Source organism: Oncorhynchus masou, chromosome 9 (genome assembly GCF_036934945.1).
Source record: "Oncorhynchus masou masou isolate Uvic2021 chromosome 9, UVic_Omas_1.1, whole genome shotgun sequence".
Classification (NCBI taxonomy): Eukaryota; Metazoa; Chordata; class Actinopteri; order Salmoniformes; family Salmonidae; genus Oncorhynchus; species Oncorhynchus masou.
The window spans coordinates 11,791,818-11,808,263 of record NC_088220.1 but is presented as its reverse complement, the minus strand read 5'-3'; the positions used below and the strand labels follow the sequence as shown (position 1 = coordinate 11,808,263).

The 16,446-nt window shown below is 45.5% G+C and overlaps 1 protein-coding gene across 1 annotated transcript in view; it reads left to right on the top strand.

Annotated features, from left to right (window-relative positions):
* The first annotated feature begins 821 nt into the window (after nucleotides 1–821).
* LOC135545527 (FERM and PDZ domain-containing protein 3-like) overlaps nucleotides 822–16,446 on the top strand; it is a 53,509-nt gene continuing 37,884 nt past the window's right edge. The window contains exons 1-5 of the mRNA XM_064973183.1: nucleotides 822–862; nucleotides 1,258–1,418; nucleotides 1,713–1,815; nucleotides 4,723–4,768; nucleotides 14,284–14,388. Coding sequence (XP_064829255.1) covers nucleotides 822–862; nucleotides 1,258–1,418; nucleotides 1,713–1,815; nucleotides 4,723–4,768; nucleotides 14,284–14,388 — 456 coding nt within the window. The remainder of the gene's footprint in view (nucleotides 863–1,257; nucleotides 1,419–1,712; nucleotides 1,816–4,722; nucleotides 4,769–14,283; nucleotides 14,389–16,446) is intronic.

The following is a 16,446-nucleotide window of genomic DNA, read 5'->3' as shown; positions in this document are numbered from 1 at the left end:
GATTTGAAGACTGTGACTGAGACTGAGGTTGTGACTGAGACTGAGGTTGTGTCTCAAATTGCACCCTATTCCCAATGTAGTGCACTACTTTTGACCAGAGCCCTATGGAATAGGGAGCCATTTGGAACGCAGACAAAGGTTTGTGTGGTCTGTGAAATTGTACCTTCCAACTTCACAATAGTCATTCTTGCCCCTGTGTAGAAGCCATGCTGTTCTGTGGCCGGACTACAAATTGTGCTTGAAAGAAAATGGATGATGGTTTCATAACAACAAATAGCCTAGATTATAACCCCTCAAACTGAACTCTGACCTCCAAGCCAGTTCCACTGCTTTTTCCATCGTTCCCCTCTAATCAGGCACTGATTTAGACCTGGGACACCAGGTGGGTGATTCCCCTCTAATCAGGCACTGATTTAGACCTGGGACACCAGGTGGATGTAATGAATTATCAGGTAGAACAAAAAGCAGCGGGTTCTGACCTCGTGGGGTCAGAGTTGAATACCCCTGGCTTATACCAATTCAGTATTTTACTCTGCAGCATGTAGAATGCATTAAATATTATAGGCTCTATTGGAATTTGCATCAGTGTTCTGATCGCTCCTAAGTCAATCTATAATTGTATTTCCTCCTCCCTTCTTTCTCCCCCTTCATCTCGTATATAATGCCCTACCCCCATCCCTCCTCCCTTCACCCTTCTTTCCCCCCCCCTCTCCCTACTCTCCCTCTCCGTCCATCCTCTCTCCTCTCAGGTGAATGATTGAGAATCAGAGCGATCTCCATGCTGTGAGACCCCACCCCATGCTCTTCCCTCCTCTCAGGGGATGGCCAAGGTCCAGGATGGACACACAAACACATGTGACAGGTACACTACACTTCCTCCCTATGTAGGGCACACAAACACATTATTTCTCTCTCCATGGAGTACTTGACTTATACCCTACATAGGACATTTACTACCCCATATACACCCTACATAGGACATTTACTACCCCATATATACCTTACATAGGACATTTACTACCCCATATATACCCTACATAGGACATTTACTATCCCATATATACCCTACATAGGACATTTACTACCCCATATATACCCTACATAGGACATTTACTACCCCATATATACCCTACATAAGGAACATAATGAGTCACAGAAACATACACACTTTTTTATTTATTTTTGCATCTAAACGTGTGTGTGTGTGTGTGTGTGTGTGTGTGTGTGTGTGTGTGTGTGTGTGTGTTCCCGGTGCAGCCCTGCGATGTTAGAAGAGAGCCAGGATGGTATGGACAGTGGTAGCCTGACTCCTGGCCCAGCTTCAGCTCGACAGGTCTGCATTCAGCGCCACCCCAGCCAAGGCTTCGGATTCATAGCAGGCAGCCAGAGACCAGTCATTGTGCGCTCTGTCTCTGCAGGTAGGCAGGGATCTGTGTGTGTGTGTGAGACCGATAGAGTGAGAGATAGTTCGAGAGACGATGTGAGTGTTAACAGTTTGATGTCTACTACTGTATGTCCGTCTATTACACATAGACTAAGTGTCCCTCTGTGTGTGTGTGTGTGTGTGTGTGTGTGTGTGTGTGTGTGTGTGTGTGTGTGTGTGTGTGTGTGTGTGTGTGTGTGTGTGTGTGTGTGTGTGTGTGTGTGTGTGTGTGTGTGTGTGTGTGTGTGTGTGTGTGTGTGTGTGCGTGCGTGCGTGCGTGCTGTCCCAGACGGCCCGTCCATTGGCAAGCTTCTCCCTGGAGACCAGATCCTGGCCATCAATGAGGAGGTGGTGAGCGAGGCTTCCCGGGAGAGAGTCATAGACCTTGTAAGGTAACATCCTTTATATCACCACAAGGGAGGGTGGAGGGAGGAGGGAGGATGGGGGAGGTCGAGGGGTGGTTGGTTTGGCGAGGACGGTAGAGCGAGGGGTTGGGGGGGTAAGGAATGAGTTGAGGAGAAGAATCCAATGCTATGTGTCTCTAGGTTGTTGTTCATCTATAACCTACACCTGATGTGAGTCTATAACCTACACCTGATGTGAGTCTATAACCTACACCGGATGTGAGTCTAGGACCTACACCTGATGTGAGTCTTTAACCTACACCTGATGTGAGTCTAGGACCTACACCTGATGTGAGTCTATAACCTACACCTGATGTGAATCTATAACCTACACCTGATGTGAGTCTATAACCTACACCGGATGTGAGTCTATAACCTACAACTGATGTGAGTCTAGGACCTACACCTGATGTGAGTCTATAACCTACACCTGATGTGAGTCTTTAACCTACACCTGATGTGAGTCTATAACCTACACCGGATGTGAGTCTATAACCTACACCGGATGTGAGTCTATAACCTACACCTGATGTGGGTCTAGGACCTACACCTGATGTGAATCTATAACCTACACCTGATGTGGGTCTAGGACCTACACCTGATGTGATTCTAGGACCTACACCTGATGTGAGTCTAGGACCTACACCTGATGTGGGTCTAGGACCTACACCTGATGTGATTCTAGGAACTACACCTGATGTGAGTCTATAACCTACACCTGATGTGAGTCTATAACCTGCACTGGATGTGAGTCTATAACCTACACCTGATGTGAGTCTATAACCTACACCTGATGTGAGTCTATAACCTACACCTGATGTGAGTCTATAACCTACACCTGATGTGGGTCTATAACCTACACCTGATGTGAGTCTATAACCTACACCTGATGTGGGTCTATGACCTACACCTGATGTGAGTCTAGGACCTACACCTGATGTGGGTCTATAACCTACACCTGATGTGAGTCTAGGACCTACACCTGATGTGAGTCTATAACCTACACCTGATGTGGGTCTAGGACCTACACCTGATGTGAATCTTTAACCTACACCTGATGTGAGTCTATAACCTACACCTGGTGTGAGTCTTTAACCTACACCTGATGTGAGTCTAGGACCTACACCTGATGTGAGTCTATAATCTACACCTGATGTGAGTCTATAACCTACACCTGATGTGAGTCTATAACCTACACCTGATGTGAGTCTAGGACCTACACCTGATGTGAGTCTATAACCTACACCTGATGTGAGTCTAGGACCTACACCTGATGTGGGTCTAGGACCTACACCTGATGTGGGTCTATGACCTATACCTGATGTGAATCTATAACCTACACCTGATGTGAGTCTAGGACCTACACCTGATGTGATTCTAGGACCTACACCTGATGTGAGTCTAGGATGTACACCTGATGTGAGTCTATAACCTACACCTGATGTGAGTCTAGGACCTACACCTGATGTGAGTCTATGACCTACACCTGATGTGTGTCTATAAAATACACCTGATGTGAGTCTATAACCTACACCTGATGTGAGTCTATGACCTACACCTGATTTGAGTCTAGGACCTACACCTGATGTGAGTCTGTAACCTACACCTGATGTGAGTCTATAACCTACACCTGATGTGAGTCTATAACCTACACCTGATGTGGGTCTATAACCTACACCTGATGTGAGTCTAGGACCTACACCTGATGTGAGTCTGTAACCTACACCTGATGTGAGTCTATAACCTACACCTGATGTGAGTCTATAACCTACACCTGATGTGGGTCTATAACCTACACCTGATGTGAGTCTATGACCTACACCTGATTTGAGTCTAGGACCTACACCTGATGTGAGTCTGTAACCTACACCTGATGTGAGTCTATAACCTACACCTGATGTGAGTATAGGACCTACACCTGATGTGAGTCTAGGACCTACACCTGATGTGAGTCTAGGACCTACCCCTGATGTGAGTCTAGAACCTACCCCTGATGTGAGTCTATAACCTACACCTGATGTGAGTCTAGGACCTACACCTGATGTGAGTATAGGACCTACACCTGATGTGAGTCTAGGACCTACACCTGATGTGAGTCTAGAACCTACACCTGATGTGAGTCTATGACCTACACCTGATTTGAGTCTAGGACCTACACCTGATGTGAGTCTGTAACCTACACCTGATGTGAGTCTTTAACCTACACCTGATGTGAGTCTTTAACATACACCTGATGTGGATCAGGGACCTATACCTGATGTGAGTCTATAACCTACACCTGATGTGAGTCTAGAACCTACACCTGATGTGTGTCTAGGACGTACACCTGATGTGAATCTAGGACCTACACCTGATGTGAATCTATAACCTACACCTGATGTGAATCTAGGACCTACACCTGATGTGAGTCTAGGACCTACACCTGATGTGAGTCTAGAACCTACACCTGATGTGAGTCTAGGACCACCACCTGATGTGAGTCTAGGACCTACACCTGATGTGAGTCTAGAACCTACACCTGATGTGAGTCTAGAACCTACGCCTGATGTGAGTCTAAGACAGGACGAAGCTTTGGAGGAAATGTTGTTCTTAGCTCATTCAATGTGTGAACTCACACAACACATTAAGAGCAGGATATTTGCATTAAATGCAGCAGCAGTACAGCGGAATAGTTCTGTGAGTTTGAAGGCTAAAGTCATGGGGAAACAGTCTGTCTCTAAGCCTCGTGTTCCATGGAAACATAATGAGACAGATGAATCATTGAATCATAGAGAACAGAGAGGAGGTCTTGCAGGTAAAAACACTACCGTTTCTTCCAAAGCCACAGCTCTAGTGTTACCTAACCCACTCCACACTGCTCTCTCCTCTCGTGTCTGCTGCCTGTCCTCTCTATAGATGCTGCAAAGACTCCATAGTTCTCACTGTGCTGCAGCCTCACCAGGTAACAATACACGGATCCCGCTCAACGTATCTCGCACCTTCTCCTTGACATTCTCAAGCTCTATCTGTATCTCTTTATCCCTCCATTTATCCTGTTCTCTCTGCTCTCCCTCTCTCTCTTCCTCCCTCTCTCTCTGCCTCCGTCTCTCTCTGCTCTCCCTCTCTCTCTGCCTCCATCTCTCTCTGCTCTCCCTCTCTCTCTGCCTCCCTCTCTCTGCTTCCCTCTCTCTCTGTCCCCTCTCTCTCTGCCTCCCTCACTCTCTGCCCCCTTTCTCTCTCCCTCTCTCTCTGCCCCCTTTCTCTGCTCTCCCTCTTTCTCTGCCTTCCTCTCTCACTGCTCTCCATCTCTCTCTCTGCCTCCCTCACTCTCTCTGCCTCCCTCTCTTTCTCTGCCTCCCACTCTCTCTCTCTGCCCCCTCACTCTCTACCTCCCTCACTCTCTGCCCCTCTCTCTCCCTCTCTCGGCCTCCCTCTCTCTCTGCCCCCCTCTCTCCCCTCTCTCTCCCTCTCTCTCTGCCCCTCTCTCTCTCCCTCTCTCTCTGCCCCCCTCTCTCTGCCCCCTCTCTCTGCTCTCCCTCTCTCTCTGCCTCCCTCTCTCACTGCTCTCCATCTCTCTCTGCCTCCCTCACTCTCTCTGCCTCCCACTCTCTCACTCATTCTCTCATTCTCTCTCTCTGTCATTCTCTCTTTCCCTCATTCTCTTTAACCTCATTCTCTCTCTCCTCTCGCTCTCTCATTATCTCTCATTATCTCTGTCTATCATTCTCTCTCTCCATCATTATCTCTTTCCCACATTATCTCTTTCCTTCATTCTCCTTCATTCTCTCCCTCCCTATTTTTTACTGTGTGTCATGTGATTGTCATTAAGTACTCTTCAAACACACAAAAAACAAATGGTTCTATACAGTGCCAAATAGGTGTTATTTGGCTTGTGACCATAGCTGAACCCTTTTTGGTGCTGTATGAAAAGTGTATTTTTAAGGTTCTAGGTTCTACATGGTTCAAGGTTCTACATGGAACCTGTATGGTGCTATAAATCAAATCAAATTTTATTTGTCACATGCGCTGAATACAACAAGTGTAGACCTCACCATAAAATGCTTACTTACAAGCCCTTCATCAACAATGCCCTTCAAGAATAGTTAAGAAAATATTTACCAAATAAACTAAAGTAAAAAAATATATAAAAAAATGTACACAATAAAATAACAATAACAGGGCTTTATACAGGAGGTACCGGTACCGAGTCAATGTGGAGGCTTTATACAGGAGGTACCGGTACCGAGTCAGTGTGGAGGCTTTATACAGGAGGTACCGGTACCGATTCAGTGTGGAGGCTTTATACAGGAGGTACCGGTACCGAGTCAGTGTGGAGGCTTTATACAGGAGGTACCGGTACCGAGTCAGTGTGGAGGCTTTATACAGGAGGTACTGGTACCGAGTCAGTGTGGAGGCTTTATACAGGAGGTACCGGTACCGAGTCAGTGTGGAGGCTTTATACAGGAGGTACCGGTACCGAGTCAGTGTGGAGGCTTTATACAGGAGGTACCGGTACCGAGTCAGTGTGCAGGCTTTATACAGGAGGTACCGGTATCAAGTCAGTGTGTAGAGGTACAGGTAATTTGTACATGTAGGTAATTTGTAGGGACCGGTGAAGTGACTATGCATAGATAATAAACAGTGAGTAGCAACAGTATACAAAATAAATGGAGGGGGTCAATGTAAATAGTCCGGTGGCCATTTCATTAAAGAACCCTTTATAAAGAACCATTAAAAACCCTTTTAGGGCGATATAGAACCCTTTTTTATGGTTCTTTTTATGGTTCTTTATACAACCTTTGTAGAAACGCTCTACACTGAGTGCACAAAACATTAGGAACATCTTCCTAATATTGAAGTGCAACCCCCTTTTGCCCTCAGAACAGCCTCAATTTGTCAGGACATGGACTCTAGAAGGATGTCAAAAGTGTTCCACAGGGATGCTGGCCCATGTGTGAAGTAGGCACGCCCCCAAATATTCAAATGAGCCGCTGCTCATATATTCAGTGGTGGAAGAGTACCGAATTGTCATACTTCAGTGAAAGTAAAGATACCTTAATAGAAAATGACTCAAGTAAAAGTGAAAGTCACTCAGTAAAATACTACTTGAGTAGAAGCGTAAAAATATTTGGTTTTACATATACTTAAGTATCAAAAGTAAAAGTATAAATCATTTCAAATGTCTTATATTAAGCAAACTATATGGCACCATTTTCTTGTTTTTGTTATTTACAGATAGCCGGAGTCACACTCAAACACTCAGACATCATTTACGAACAAAGCATTTGTGTGTAGTGAGTCCACCAGATCAGAGGCAGAGAGATGACCAGTGTCATGACGTTGGCCTGGGGGTAGGTTTATGACAGTCATAAATACCTCCTCCCCCCTTTTTCCTCTCTCTACCCTACTGATGTGACATTTGAAAATCCCTTGGTTAACATAAAGATTCTGCGAACATCAGAAGGTGGGGGGAAATGAACTATATTCTGGTAATCCGACCAATTGAACATATGCGATGGTACTTAATGAATGTGATGTCAGTTCGGTTGTCATCTGAGACATTCTCATCAATGATAGGATGACATAAACTCTACAGTGGAAAGTCTGCACATTGTAGTTATCGGATTCACATGGAATTGTTGTTCAATTTAAATATTTGAATATAAAAGTATTGGTGAAGAGATTAAATTTAATTTTAGCTTCCAAATGAGAGATTTGGGTTTCCAAATCAGTCTTCCCTGTGAAGAGACATGGGTTATAAAACTTTTTAAACACACCCTTCTCGCTCCACTATATAAAGCCTTGACAAAAATGTAACCTCCTGTTCCAAGTATGTGAGGCCTGCAGCCTCTGCGTTAAAAGGACTAACATGTCAACTACAGAAGTAAACCAACCTCAGCGTGAGCTTTGGTTGCGAATGGTATGAACTTTGAACTCTTATTCACTACAGAAGTGATACCTCCTAGACGTTGAGTTAGCAACAGCAGCTGCAAATGCGGACTAGGAAAGAACAGACAGAGTATCCCGTCTACCACACAACGACGTTACTACAACGCATCCAATTGAACACCAGAGACATTCTTCAAAGGACAAAGGACTCGGTTTGGCAACACGGCCTTCCATCTACCACCAACCTACCGAAGTGCAGCTCAGAGTAAATATTTATTGCATTTTCCTTTTCCAAATGGGCGGTAATTTAGAATGCATAAGATACTGTATTTACGATAGCACAGCTTCTTCCCTTTGTTCCTCAGTCTTCCCGCTCTTTCACTCAAACCCAGACCCTTTTCTTTTGTGTAACCAACCATCATATCTGTTCCACCCCTAGGGATGTTTTCCTTTATGACGTCATTTATAATCAAGGTATAATTCATTCTGTGTACATGTAATTATGTGTGATTAGTTAGGTATTTAGCAAATAAATAATTAAACCCAATTTTGTATTGCTGTTAGCCAGGGTTCGTGAAGATAACCAAGAATTTACAACTTTCAGATGAGACTGAATTAAGGTGACGATTAATATTGACTGCTATTGATGTAAAATATTACTAGGTCTTTAAGAGTTTATTCAGAGGATAACAGCTCTATAAATATTATTTTGTGGTGCCCCGACTCTCTAGTTAATTACATTTACATGATTTGGTCAATCAGGTAATATTAATATTTCCTATTAATATATTATAGAATAGCATGTCATATCACTTAATCCGGCATAGCCAAAGACACGACACCAGGGATGTTCTCTGTTTAGTGAGTCCACCAGAACAGAAGCAGAAAGATGACCGGGGATGTTCTCTTTTTAGTGTGTCCACCAGATCAGCGACGGTAGAGATGACTGGGATGTTCTCTGTTTAGTGAGTCCGCCAGTTCAGAGGCAGAGGAGATGACTGGGATTGTTCTCTTGATAAGGGTGTGAATTGGACCGTGAATTGAACATGTCCCGCTAAGCATTCAAAATGTAATGACTACTTTTGGTTTTCAGGGAAAATGTAAGGCGTGAAAATTATATTATTATCTTTTGGAATGTAGTGAAGTAGAAGTAAAAGTTGTCAAAAATATAAATAGTAAAGTAAAATACAGATACCCCCCCCACCCCCACAAAAAAAAAACATAGGTAATACTTTAAAGTGTTTTTACTGAAGTACTTTTCTCCGCTGCGTACATTTTAATTATCACTATAAGCAGAACTAAGCCTTTTTTGAAATGCAAAGAACCATTGGACTCAAAGGGTTCTTTAGGTCTGTATGGTTCCACATCGAACCATCACCCTTCCCAAAGAAGGCTCATTTGTTTTAGTGTGCAGTGCTACTCAACAAAATCACCTTTATAGGTTACATGGATACTGCTAGAATGTGTTGCGTCAACAGTCTGTTTCAAAAGCACTGTTTTGTGCACAAACACGTATCAGTTATTTTGTTGCCTTTGTAATTACAGACTTACAGGCTCAGCCAGGCATGTAATTAAACGTTAATGTAAAACGTCCTAATTATTTAACCATTTAACTACATCTCGTTTTTGCCAAACAAAACTAAATGGTTTCAAAGCATTAAATCAAATGAAAACTTTTCTAATTTGTTTAATTTTATTATTAATTCAATGAATAAACCCTAAATGTCTTATAAGCGATGGAGATGTACTGCGATGTTTCTCCTCCTCTTTCCTCTCCTCTCTTCCAGTCACCTGTTTATTCTCCTTTTTCCTATCCTCTCTTCCAGTCACCTGTTTCTTCTCCTATTTCCTCTCCTCTCTTCCAGTCACATGTTTCTCCTCCTCTTTCCTCTCCTCTCTTCCAGTCACCTGTTTCTTCTCCTCTTTTCTCTCCTCTCTTCCAGTCACCTGTTTCTTCTCCTCTTTCCTCTCCTCTCTTCCAGTCACCTGTTTCTTCTCCTCTTTCCTCTCCTCTCTTCCAGTCACCTGTTTATTCTCCTTTTTCCTATCCTCTCTTCCAGTCACCTGTTTCTTCTCCTATTTCCTCTCCTCTCTTCCAGTCACATGTTTCTCCTCCTCTTTCCTCTCCTCTCTTCCAGTCACCTGTTTCTCCTCCTCTTTCCTCTCCTCTCTTCCAGTCACCTGTTTCTCCTCCTCTTTCCTCTCCTCTCTTCCAGTCACCTGTTTCTCCTCCTCTTTCCCCTCCTCTCTTCCAGTCACCTGTTTATTCTCCTCTTTCCTCTCCTCTCTTCCAGTCACCTGTTTCTCCTCCTCTTTCCTCTCCTCTCTTCCAGTCACCTGTTTATTCTCCTTTTTCCTCTCCTCTCTTCCAGTCACCTGTTTCTTCTCCTATTTTACATTTACATTTACATTTAAGTCATTTAGCAGACGCTCTTATCCAGAGCGACTTACAAATTGGTGAATTCACCTTCTGACATCCAGTGGAACAGCCACTTTACAATAGTGCATCTAAATCATTTAAGGGGGTGAGAAGGATTACTTTATCCTATCCTAGGTATTCCTTGAAGAGGTGGGGTTTCAGGTGTCTCCGGAAGGTGGTGATTGACTCCGCTGTCCTGGCGTCGTGAGGGAGTTTGTTCCACCATTGGGGGGCCAGAGCAGCGAACAGTTTTGACTGGGCTGAGCGGGAACTGTACTTCCTCAGTGGTAGGGAGGGCGAGCAGGCCAGAGGTGGATGAACGCAGTGCCCTTGTTTGGGTGTAGGGCCTGATCAGAGCCTGGAGGTACTGGGGTGCCGTTCCCCTCACAGCTCCGTAGGCAAGCACCATGGTCTTGTAGCGGATGCGAGCTTCAACTGGAAGCCAGTGGAGAGAGCGGAGGAGCGGGGTGACGTGAGAGAACTTGGGAAGGTTGAACACCAGACGGGCTGCGGCGTTCTGGATGAGTTGTAGGGGTTTAATGGCACAGGCAGGGAGCCCAGCCAACAGCGAGTTGCAGTAATCCAGACGGGAGATGACAAGTGCCTGGATTAGGACCTGCGCCGCTTCCTGTGTGAGGCAGGGTCGTACTCTGCGGATGTTGTAGAGCATGAACCTACAGGAACGGGCCACTGCCTTGATGTTAGTTGAGAACGACAGGGTGTTGTCCAGGACAACGCCAAGGTTCTTAGCGCTCTGGGAGGAGGACACAATGGAGCTGTCAACCGTGATGGCGAGATCATGGAACGGGCAGTCCTTCCCCGGGAGGAGGAGCAGCTCCGTCTTGTCGAGGGTCAGCTTGAGGTGGTGATCCGTCATCCACACTGATATGTCTGCCAGACATGCAGAGATGCGATTCGCCACCTGGTCATCAGAAGGGGGAAAGGAGAAGATTAATTGTGTGTCGTCTGCATAGCAATGATAGGAGAGACCATGTGAGGTGATGACAGAGCCAAGTGACTTGGTGTATAGCGAGAATAGGAGAGGGCCTAGAACAGAGCCCTGGGGACCCCAGTGGTGAGAGCGCGTGGCGAGGAGACAGATTCTCGCCACGCCACCTGGTAGGAGCGACCTGTCAGGTAGGACGCAATCCAAGCGTGGGCCGCGCCGGAGATGCCCAACTCGGAGAGGGTGGAGAGGAGGATCTGATGGTTCACAGTATCGAAGGCAGCCGATAGGTCTAGAAGGATGAGAGCAGAGGAGAGAGAGTTAGCTTTAGCAGTGCGGAGCGCCTCCGTGATACAGAGAAGAGCAGTCTCAGTTGAATGACTAGTCTTGAAACCTGACTGATTTGGATCAAGAAGGTCATTCTGAGAGAGATAGCGGGAGAGCTGGCCAAGGACGGCACGTTCAAGAGTTTTGGAGAGAAAAGAAAGAAGGGATACTGGTCTGTAGTTGTTGACATCGGAGGGATCGAGTGTAGGTTTTTTCAGAAGGGGTGCAACTCTCGCTCTCTTGAAGACGGAAGGGACGTAGCCAGCGGTCAGGGATGAGTTGATGAGCGAGGTGGGGTAAGGGAGAAGGTCTCCGGAAATGGTCTGGAGAAGAGAGGAGGGGATAGGGTCAAGCGGGCAGGTTGTTGGGCGGCCGGCCGTCACAAGAAGTGAGATTTCATCTGGAGAGAGAGGGGAGAAAGAGGTCAGAGCACAGGGTAGGGCAGTGTGAGCAGAACCAGCGGTGTCATTTGACTTAGCAAACGAGGATCGGATGTCGTCGACCTTCTTTTCAAAATGGTTGACGAAGTCATCTGCAGAGAGGGAGGAGGGGGGGGGAGGGGGAGGAGGATTCAGGAGGGAGGAGAAGGTGGGAAAGAATTTCCTAGGGTTAGAGGCAGATGCTTGGAATTTAGAGTGGTAGAAAGTGGCTTTAGCAGCAGAGACAGAGGAGGAAAATGTAGAGAGGAGGGAGTGAAAGGATGCCAGGTCCGCAGGGAGGCGAGTTTTCCTCCATTTCCGCTCGGCTGCCCGGAGCACTGTTCTGTGAGCTCGCAATGAGTCGTCGAGCCACGGAGCGGGGAGGGGAGGACCGAGCCGGCCTGGAGGATAGGGGACATAGAGAGTCAAAGGATGCAGAAAGGGAAGAGAGGAGGGTTGAGGAGGCAGAATCAGGAGATAGGTTGGAGAAGGTATGAGCAGAGGGAAGAGATGATAGGATGGAAGAGGAGAGAGTAGCGGGGGAGAGAGAGCGAAGGTTGGGACGGCGCGATACCATCCGAGTAAGGGCAGTGTGGGAAGTGTTGGATGAGAGCGAGAGGGAAAAGGATACAAGGTAGTGGTCGGAGACTTGGAGGGGAGTTGCAATGAGGTTAGTGGAAGAACAGCATCTAGTAAAGATGAGGTCGAGCGTATTGCCTGCCTTGTGAGTAGGGGGAAGGTGAGAGGGTGAGGTCAAAGAGGAGAGGAGTGGAAAGAAGGAGGCAGAGAGGAATGAGTCAAAGGTAGACGAGGGGAGGTTAAAGTCGCCCAGGACAGTGAGAGGTGAGCCGTCCTCAGGAAAGGAGCTTATCAAGGCATCAAGCTCATTGATGAACTCTCCGAGGGAACCTGGAGGGCGATAAATGATAAGGATGTTAAGCTTGAAAGGGCTGGTAACTGTGACAGCATGGAATTCAAAGGAGGCGATAGACAGATGGGTAAGGGGAGAAAGAGAGAATGACCACTTGGGAGAGATGAGGATCCCGGTGCCACCACCCCGCTGACCAGAAGCTCTCGGGGTGTGCGAGAACACGTGGGCGGACGAAGAGAGAGCAGTAGGAGTAGCAGTGTTATCTGTGGTGATCCATGTTTCCGTCAGTGCCAAGAAGTCGAGGGACTGGAGGGAGGCATAGGCTGAGATGAAGTCTGCCTTGTTGGCCGCAGATCGGCAGTTCCAGAGGCTACCGGAGACCTGGAACTCCACGTGGGTCGTGCGCGCTGGGACCACCAGATTAGAGTGGCCGCGGCCACGCGGTGTGGAGCGTTTGTATGGTCTGTGCAGAGAGGAGAGAACAGGGATAGATAGACACATAGTTGACAGGCTACAGAAGAGGCTACGCTAATGCAAAGGAGATTGGAATGACAAGTGGACTACACGTCTCGAATGTTCAGAAAGTTAAGCTTACGTAGCAAGAATCTTATAGACTAAAATGATTGAAATGATACAGTACTGCTGGAGTAGGCTAGCTGGCAGTGGCTGCGTTGTTGACTTTGTAGGCTAGCTGGCAGTGGCTGCGTTGTTGACACTACACCAATCAAGTCGTTCCGTCGAGTGTAAAAGTTTCTACAGTGCTGCTATTCGGGGGCTAGCTGGCTAGCTGGCTAGCTGGCTAGCTAGCAGTGTTGATTACGTTACGTTACGTTAAAAGAACGACAATAGCTGGCTAGCTAACCTAGAAAATCGCTCTAGACTACACAATTGTCTTAGATACAAAGACGGCTATGTAGCTAGCTAGCTACGATCAAACAAATCAAACCGTTGTACTGTAATGAAGTGAAATGAAAATGTGATACTACCTGTGGAGCGAAGCGGAATGTTGACCGGGTTGTTGAAGTTCTATTCAGTAGACGTTGGCTAGCTGTTGGCTAGCTAGCTAGCAGTATCTCCTACGTTAAGGACGACAAATAGCTGGCTAGCTAACCTCGGTAAATTAAGATAATCACTCTAAGTCTACACACTCTAAACTACACAATTATCTTGGATACGAAGACAGCAAAGACAGCTATGTAGCTAGCTAACACTACACTAATCGAGTCGTTCAGTTGAGTGTAATAGTTTCTACAGTGCTAGTAGACGGTGGGCGTTAGCTAGCTGCTGGGCAGATAGCAGTGTAGACTACGTTAGGACGACGAAATACGATAATTACGCAATTATCTTTGATACAAAGACGGCTATGTAGCTAGCTAAGAAGAAATTGCTAAGATTAGACAAATCAAACCGTTGTACTATAATGAAATGTAATGAAAATGTAATGAAAAGTTATACTACCTGCGGACCGAAGTGTAGATGCGACCGCTCGCTCCAACCCGGAACCGGAAGTTCCTCTCCTCTCTTCCAGTCACATGTTTCTCCTCCTCTTTCCTCTCCTCTCTTCCAGTCACATGTTTCTCCTCCTCTTTCCTCTCCTGTCTTCCAGTCACCTAAGTCAGCCTTCATAAGTGCAGCGAAGAAGGCCCATCTGAGAACTAACCCGCCCAAAGTGCGCTTTTCAGAGCAAGTGTCCTTCAGTGACCCAGACTCAGTAAGTATACTCTTCCTTTCTCTCTCTCTCTCCATTATTGTCTCCCTCTCAGTCGTGTTTGCTTTCTCAGTCTAATTCTCTCTCACACTCTCCATTTTTCTCTAACACAATTTCTCTCACTACTCACTCTTTCTCCACTTCTCACTAAAAAGTTCTGTATTTATTCTCTCTTTACCCTGGGCCTGTGCCTGTCTCCTGGCTGATTAAACATGGCTGAACATCCTCTTTCTCTTTGGGTAGCTGACTACCTGCACCATACAAAACAGCCTTGGGTAAAACACAGTGCAGCTTTTTGATTATAAATTGTTCTCCTCCAGATCGATGTCCCCTCTCTCTGGTAGAGCACAGGTTGCACCTCTAAGATGTTTGTTAAACATTGGGCACATTTTGAATTCAGCTGCAGCAGCGTTACAGTGCTAGGCTGGCTGAGAGCAGACATGTAAAGTCCCTGCTGGGCTGTGAAGGCCCTCTTCCTACTGCCACGGAGCTCTGAGTAAATGTCCCAAATGGCACTCTATTCCCTACATAGTGCACTATTCCCTATGGGCCCTGGTCAATATTAGTGCACTATAATAGGGCCCAGGTCAAAAGTAGTGCACTATATAGATAATAGATGACCATTTGGGATGCAGACCTCAGTCCTCTTCTCGAAGCCCAGAGGGGTTGGCTCTACAGGTAAGCCAACGAGTTTACCTCTCACTGTTCCTATTGGCAACTGTTATGCAATTTATGAATAACACATTAGGCTTAAACCTGTCTAGGACACAGGTTCCGCTAACGGAACACCCCCCCAACATTCTGCTGAAAAGGCAGCGTTGGAAATTCAAAAATATTTTTTAGAAATATTTAATTTTCACACATTAACAAGTCCAATACAGCAATGAAAGATAAACATCTTGTTAATCTACCCATCATGTCCGATTTTTAAATGTTTTACAGCGAAAACACAACATATATTTATGTTAGATCACCACCAAATCCCAAAAAACACACAGCCATTTTTCCCAGCCAAAGATAGTCACAAAAGCAGAATTAGAGATAGAATTAATCACTAACCTTTGATAATCTTCATCAGATGACACTCATATGACATCATGTTACACAATACATTTATGTTTTGTTCGATAATATGCATATTTATATCCACAAATCTCGGTTTACATTGGCGCCATGTTCAGAAATGCCTCCAAAATATCCGGAGTAATTACCGAGAGCAACGTCAGATAACAGAAATAGTCATCATAAACTTTGACGAAAGATACATGTTTTACATTTAATTAAAGATACACTGGTTCTTAATGCAACCGCTGTGTCAGATTTTTTTTTAAAGTTACAAAAAAAGCATACCATGCAATAATCTGAGACGGCGCTCAGACGTAAATATATTTCTCCTCCATGTTGGAGTCAACAGAAATATGAAATTACATCATAAATATTCCCTTGCCTTTGATGATCTTTCATCAGAATTCAGTGCAAGGAATCTAAGTATAAATAAATAAATCGTTATTTTGTTCCATAATGTCCATTACGAGTGTCCAATTAGCTACTTTTGCTAGCAGGTTTAGTTCACATGTCCAAAAGCTGGGGCTGGTCCAGGCGAACTCAGACGAAAACTTCAAAAAGTTATATTCCAGGTCGAATAAACTGGTCAAACTAAGTTGAGAATCAATCTTCAGGATGTTATTATCATATATATCCAATAACGTTCCAACCGGAGCATTCGTTTTTGTCTACAGAGTAATGGAACGCAAGGCGATATAATGACTACTGCGCGTAACCAGGAACTAGCATTCTGCCAGACCAGTGACTCAAATAGCTGCCATCCGGTCCCACATCACACTAAAGGCTTCATTCCACGTTGTACTGACTGTTGACATCTAGTGGAAGGCGTAGGAAGTGTGAACAGATCCATATCTTATTTGGATGTGATAAGGCGATGAGTTGAAAATCAACCAGTCCCAGAATTTCCACTTCCTATTTGGAAGTTTGCCTGCCCTATGAGTTCTGTTATACTCACAGACATAATTCAAACAGTTTTAGAAACTTCAGAGTGTTTTC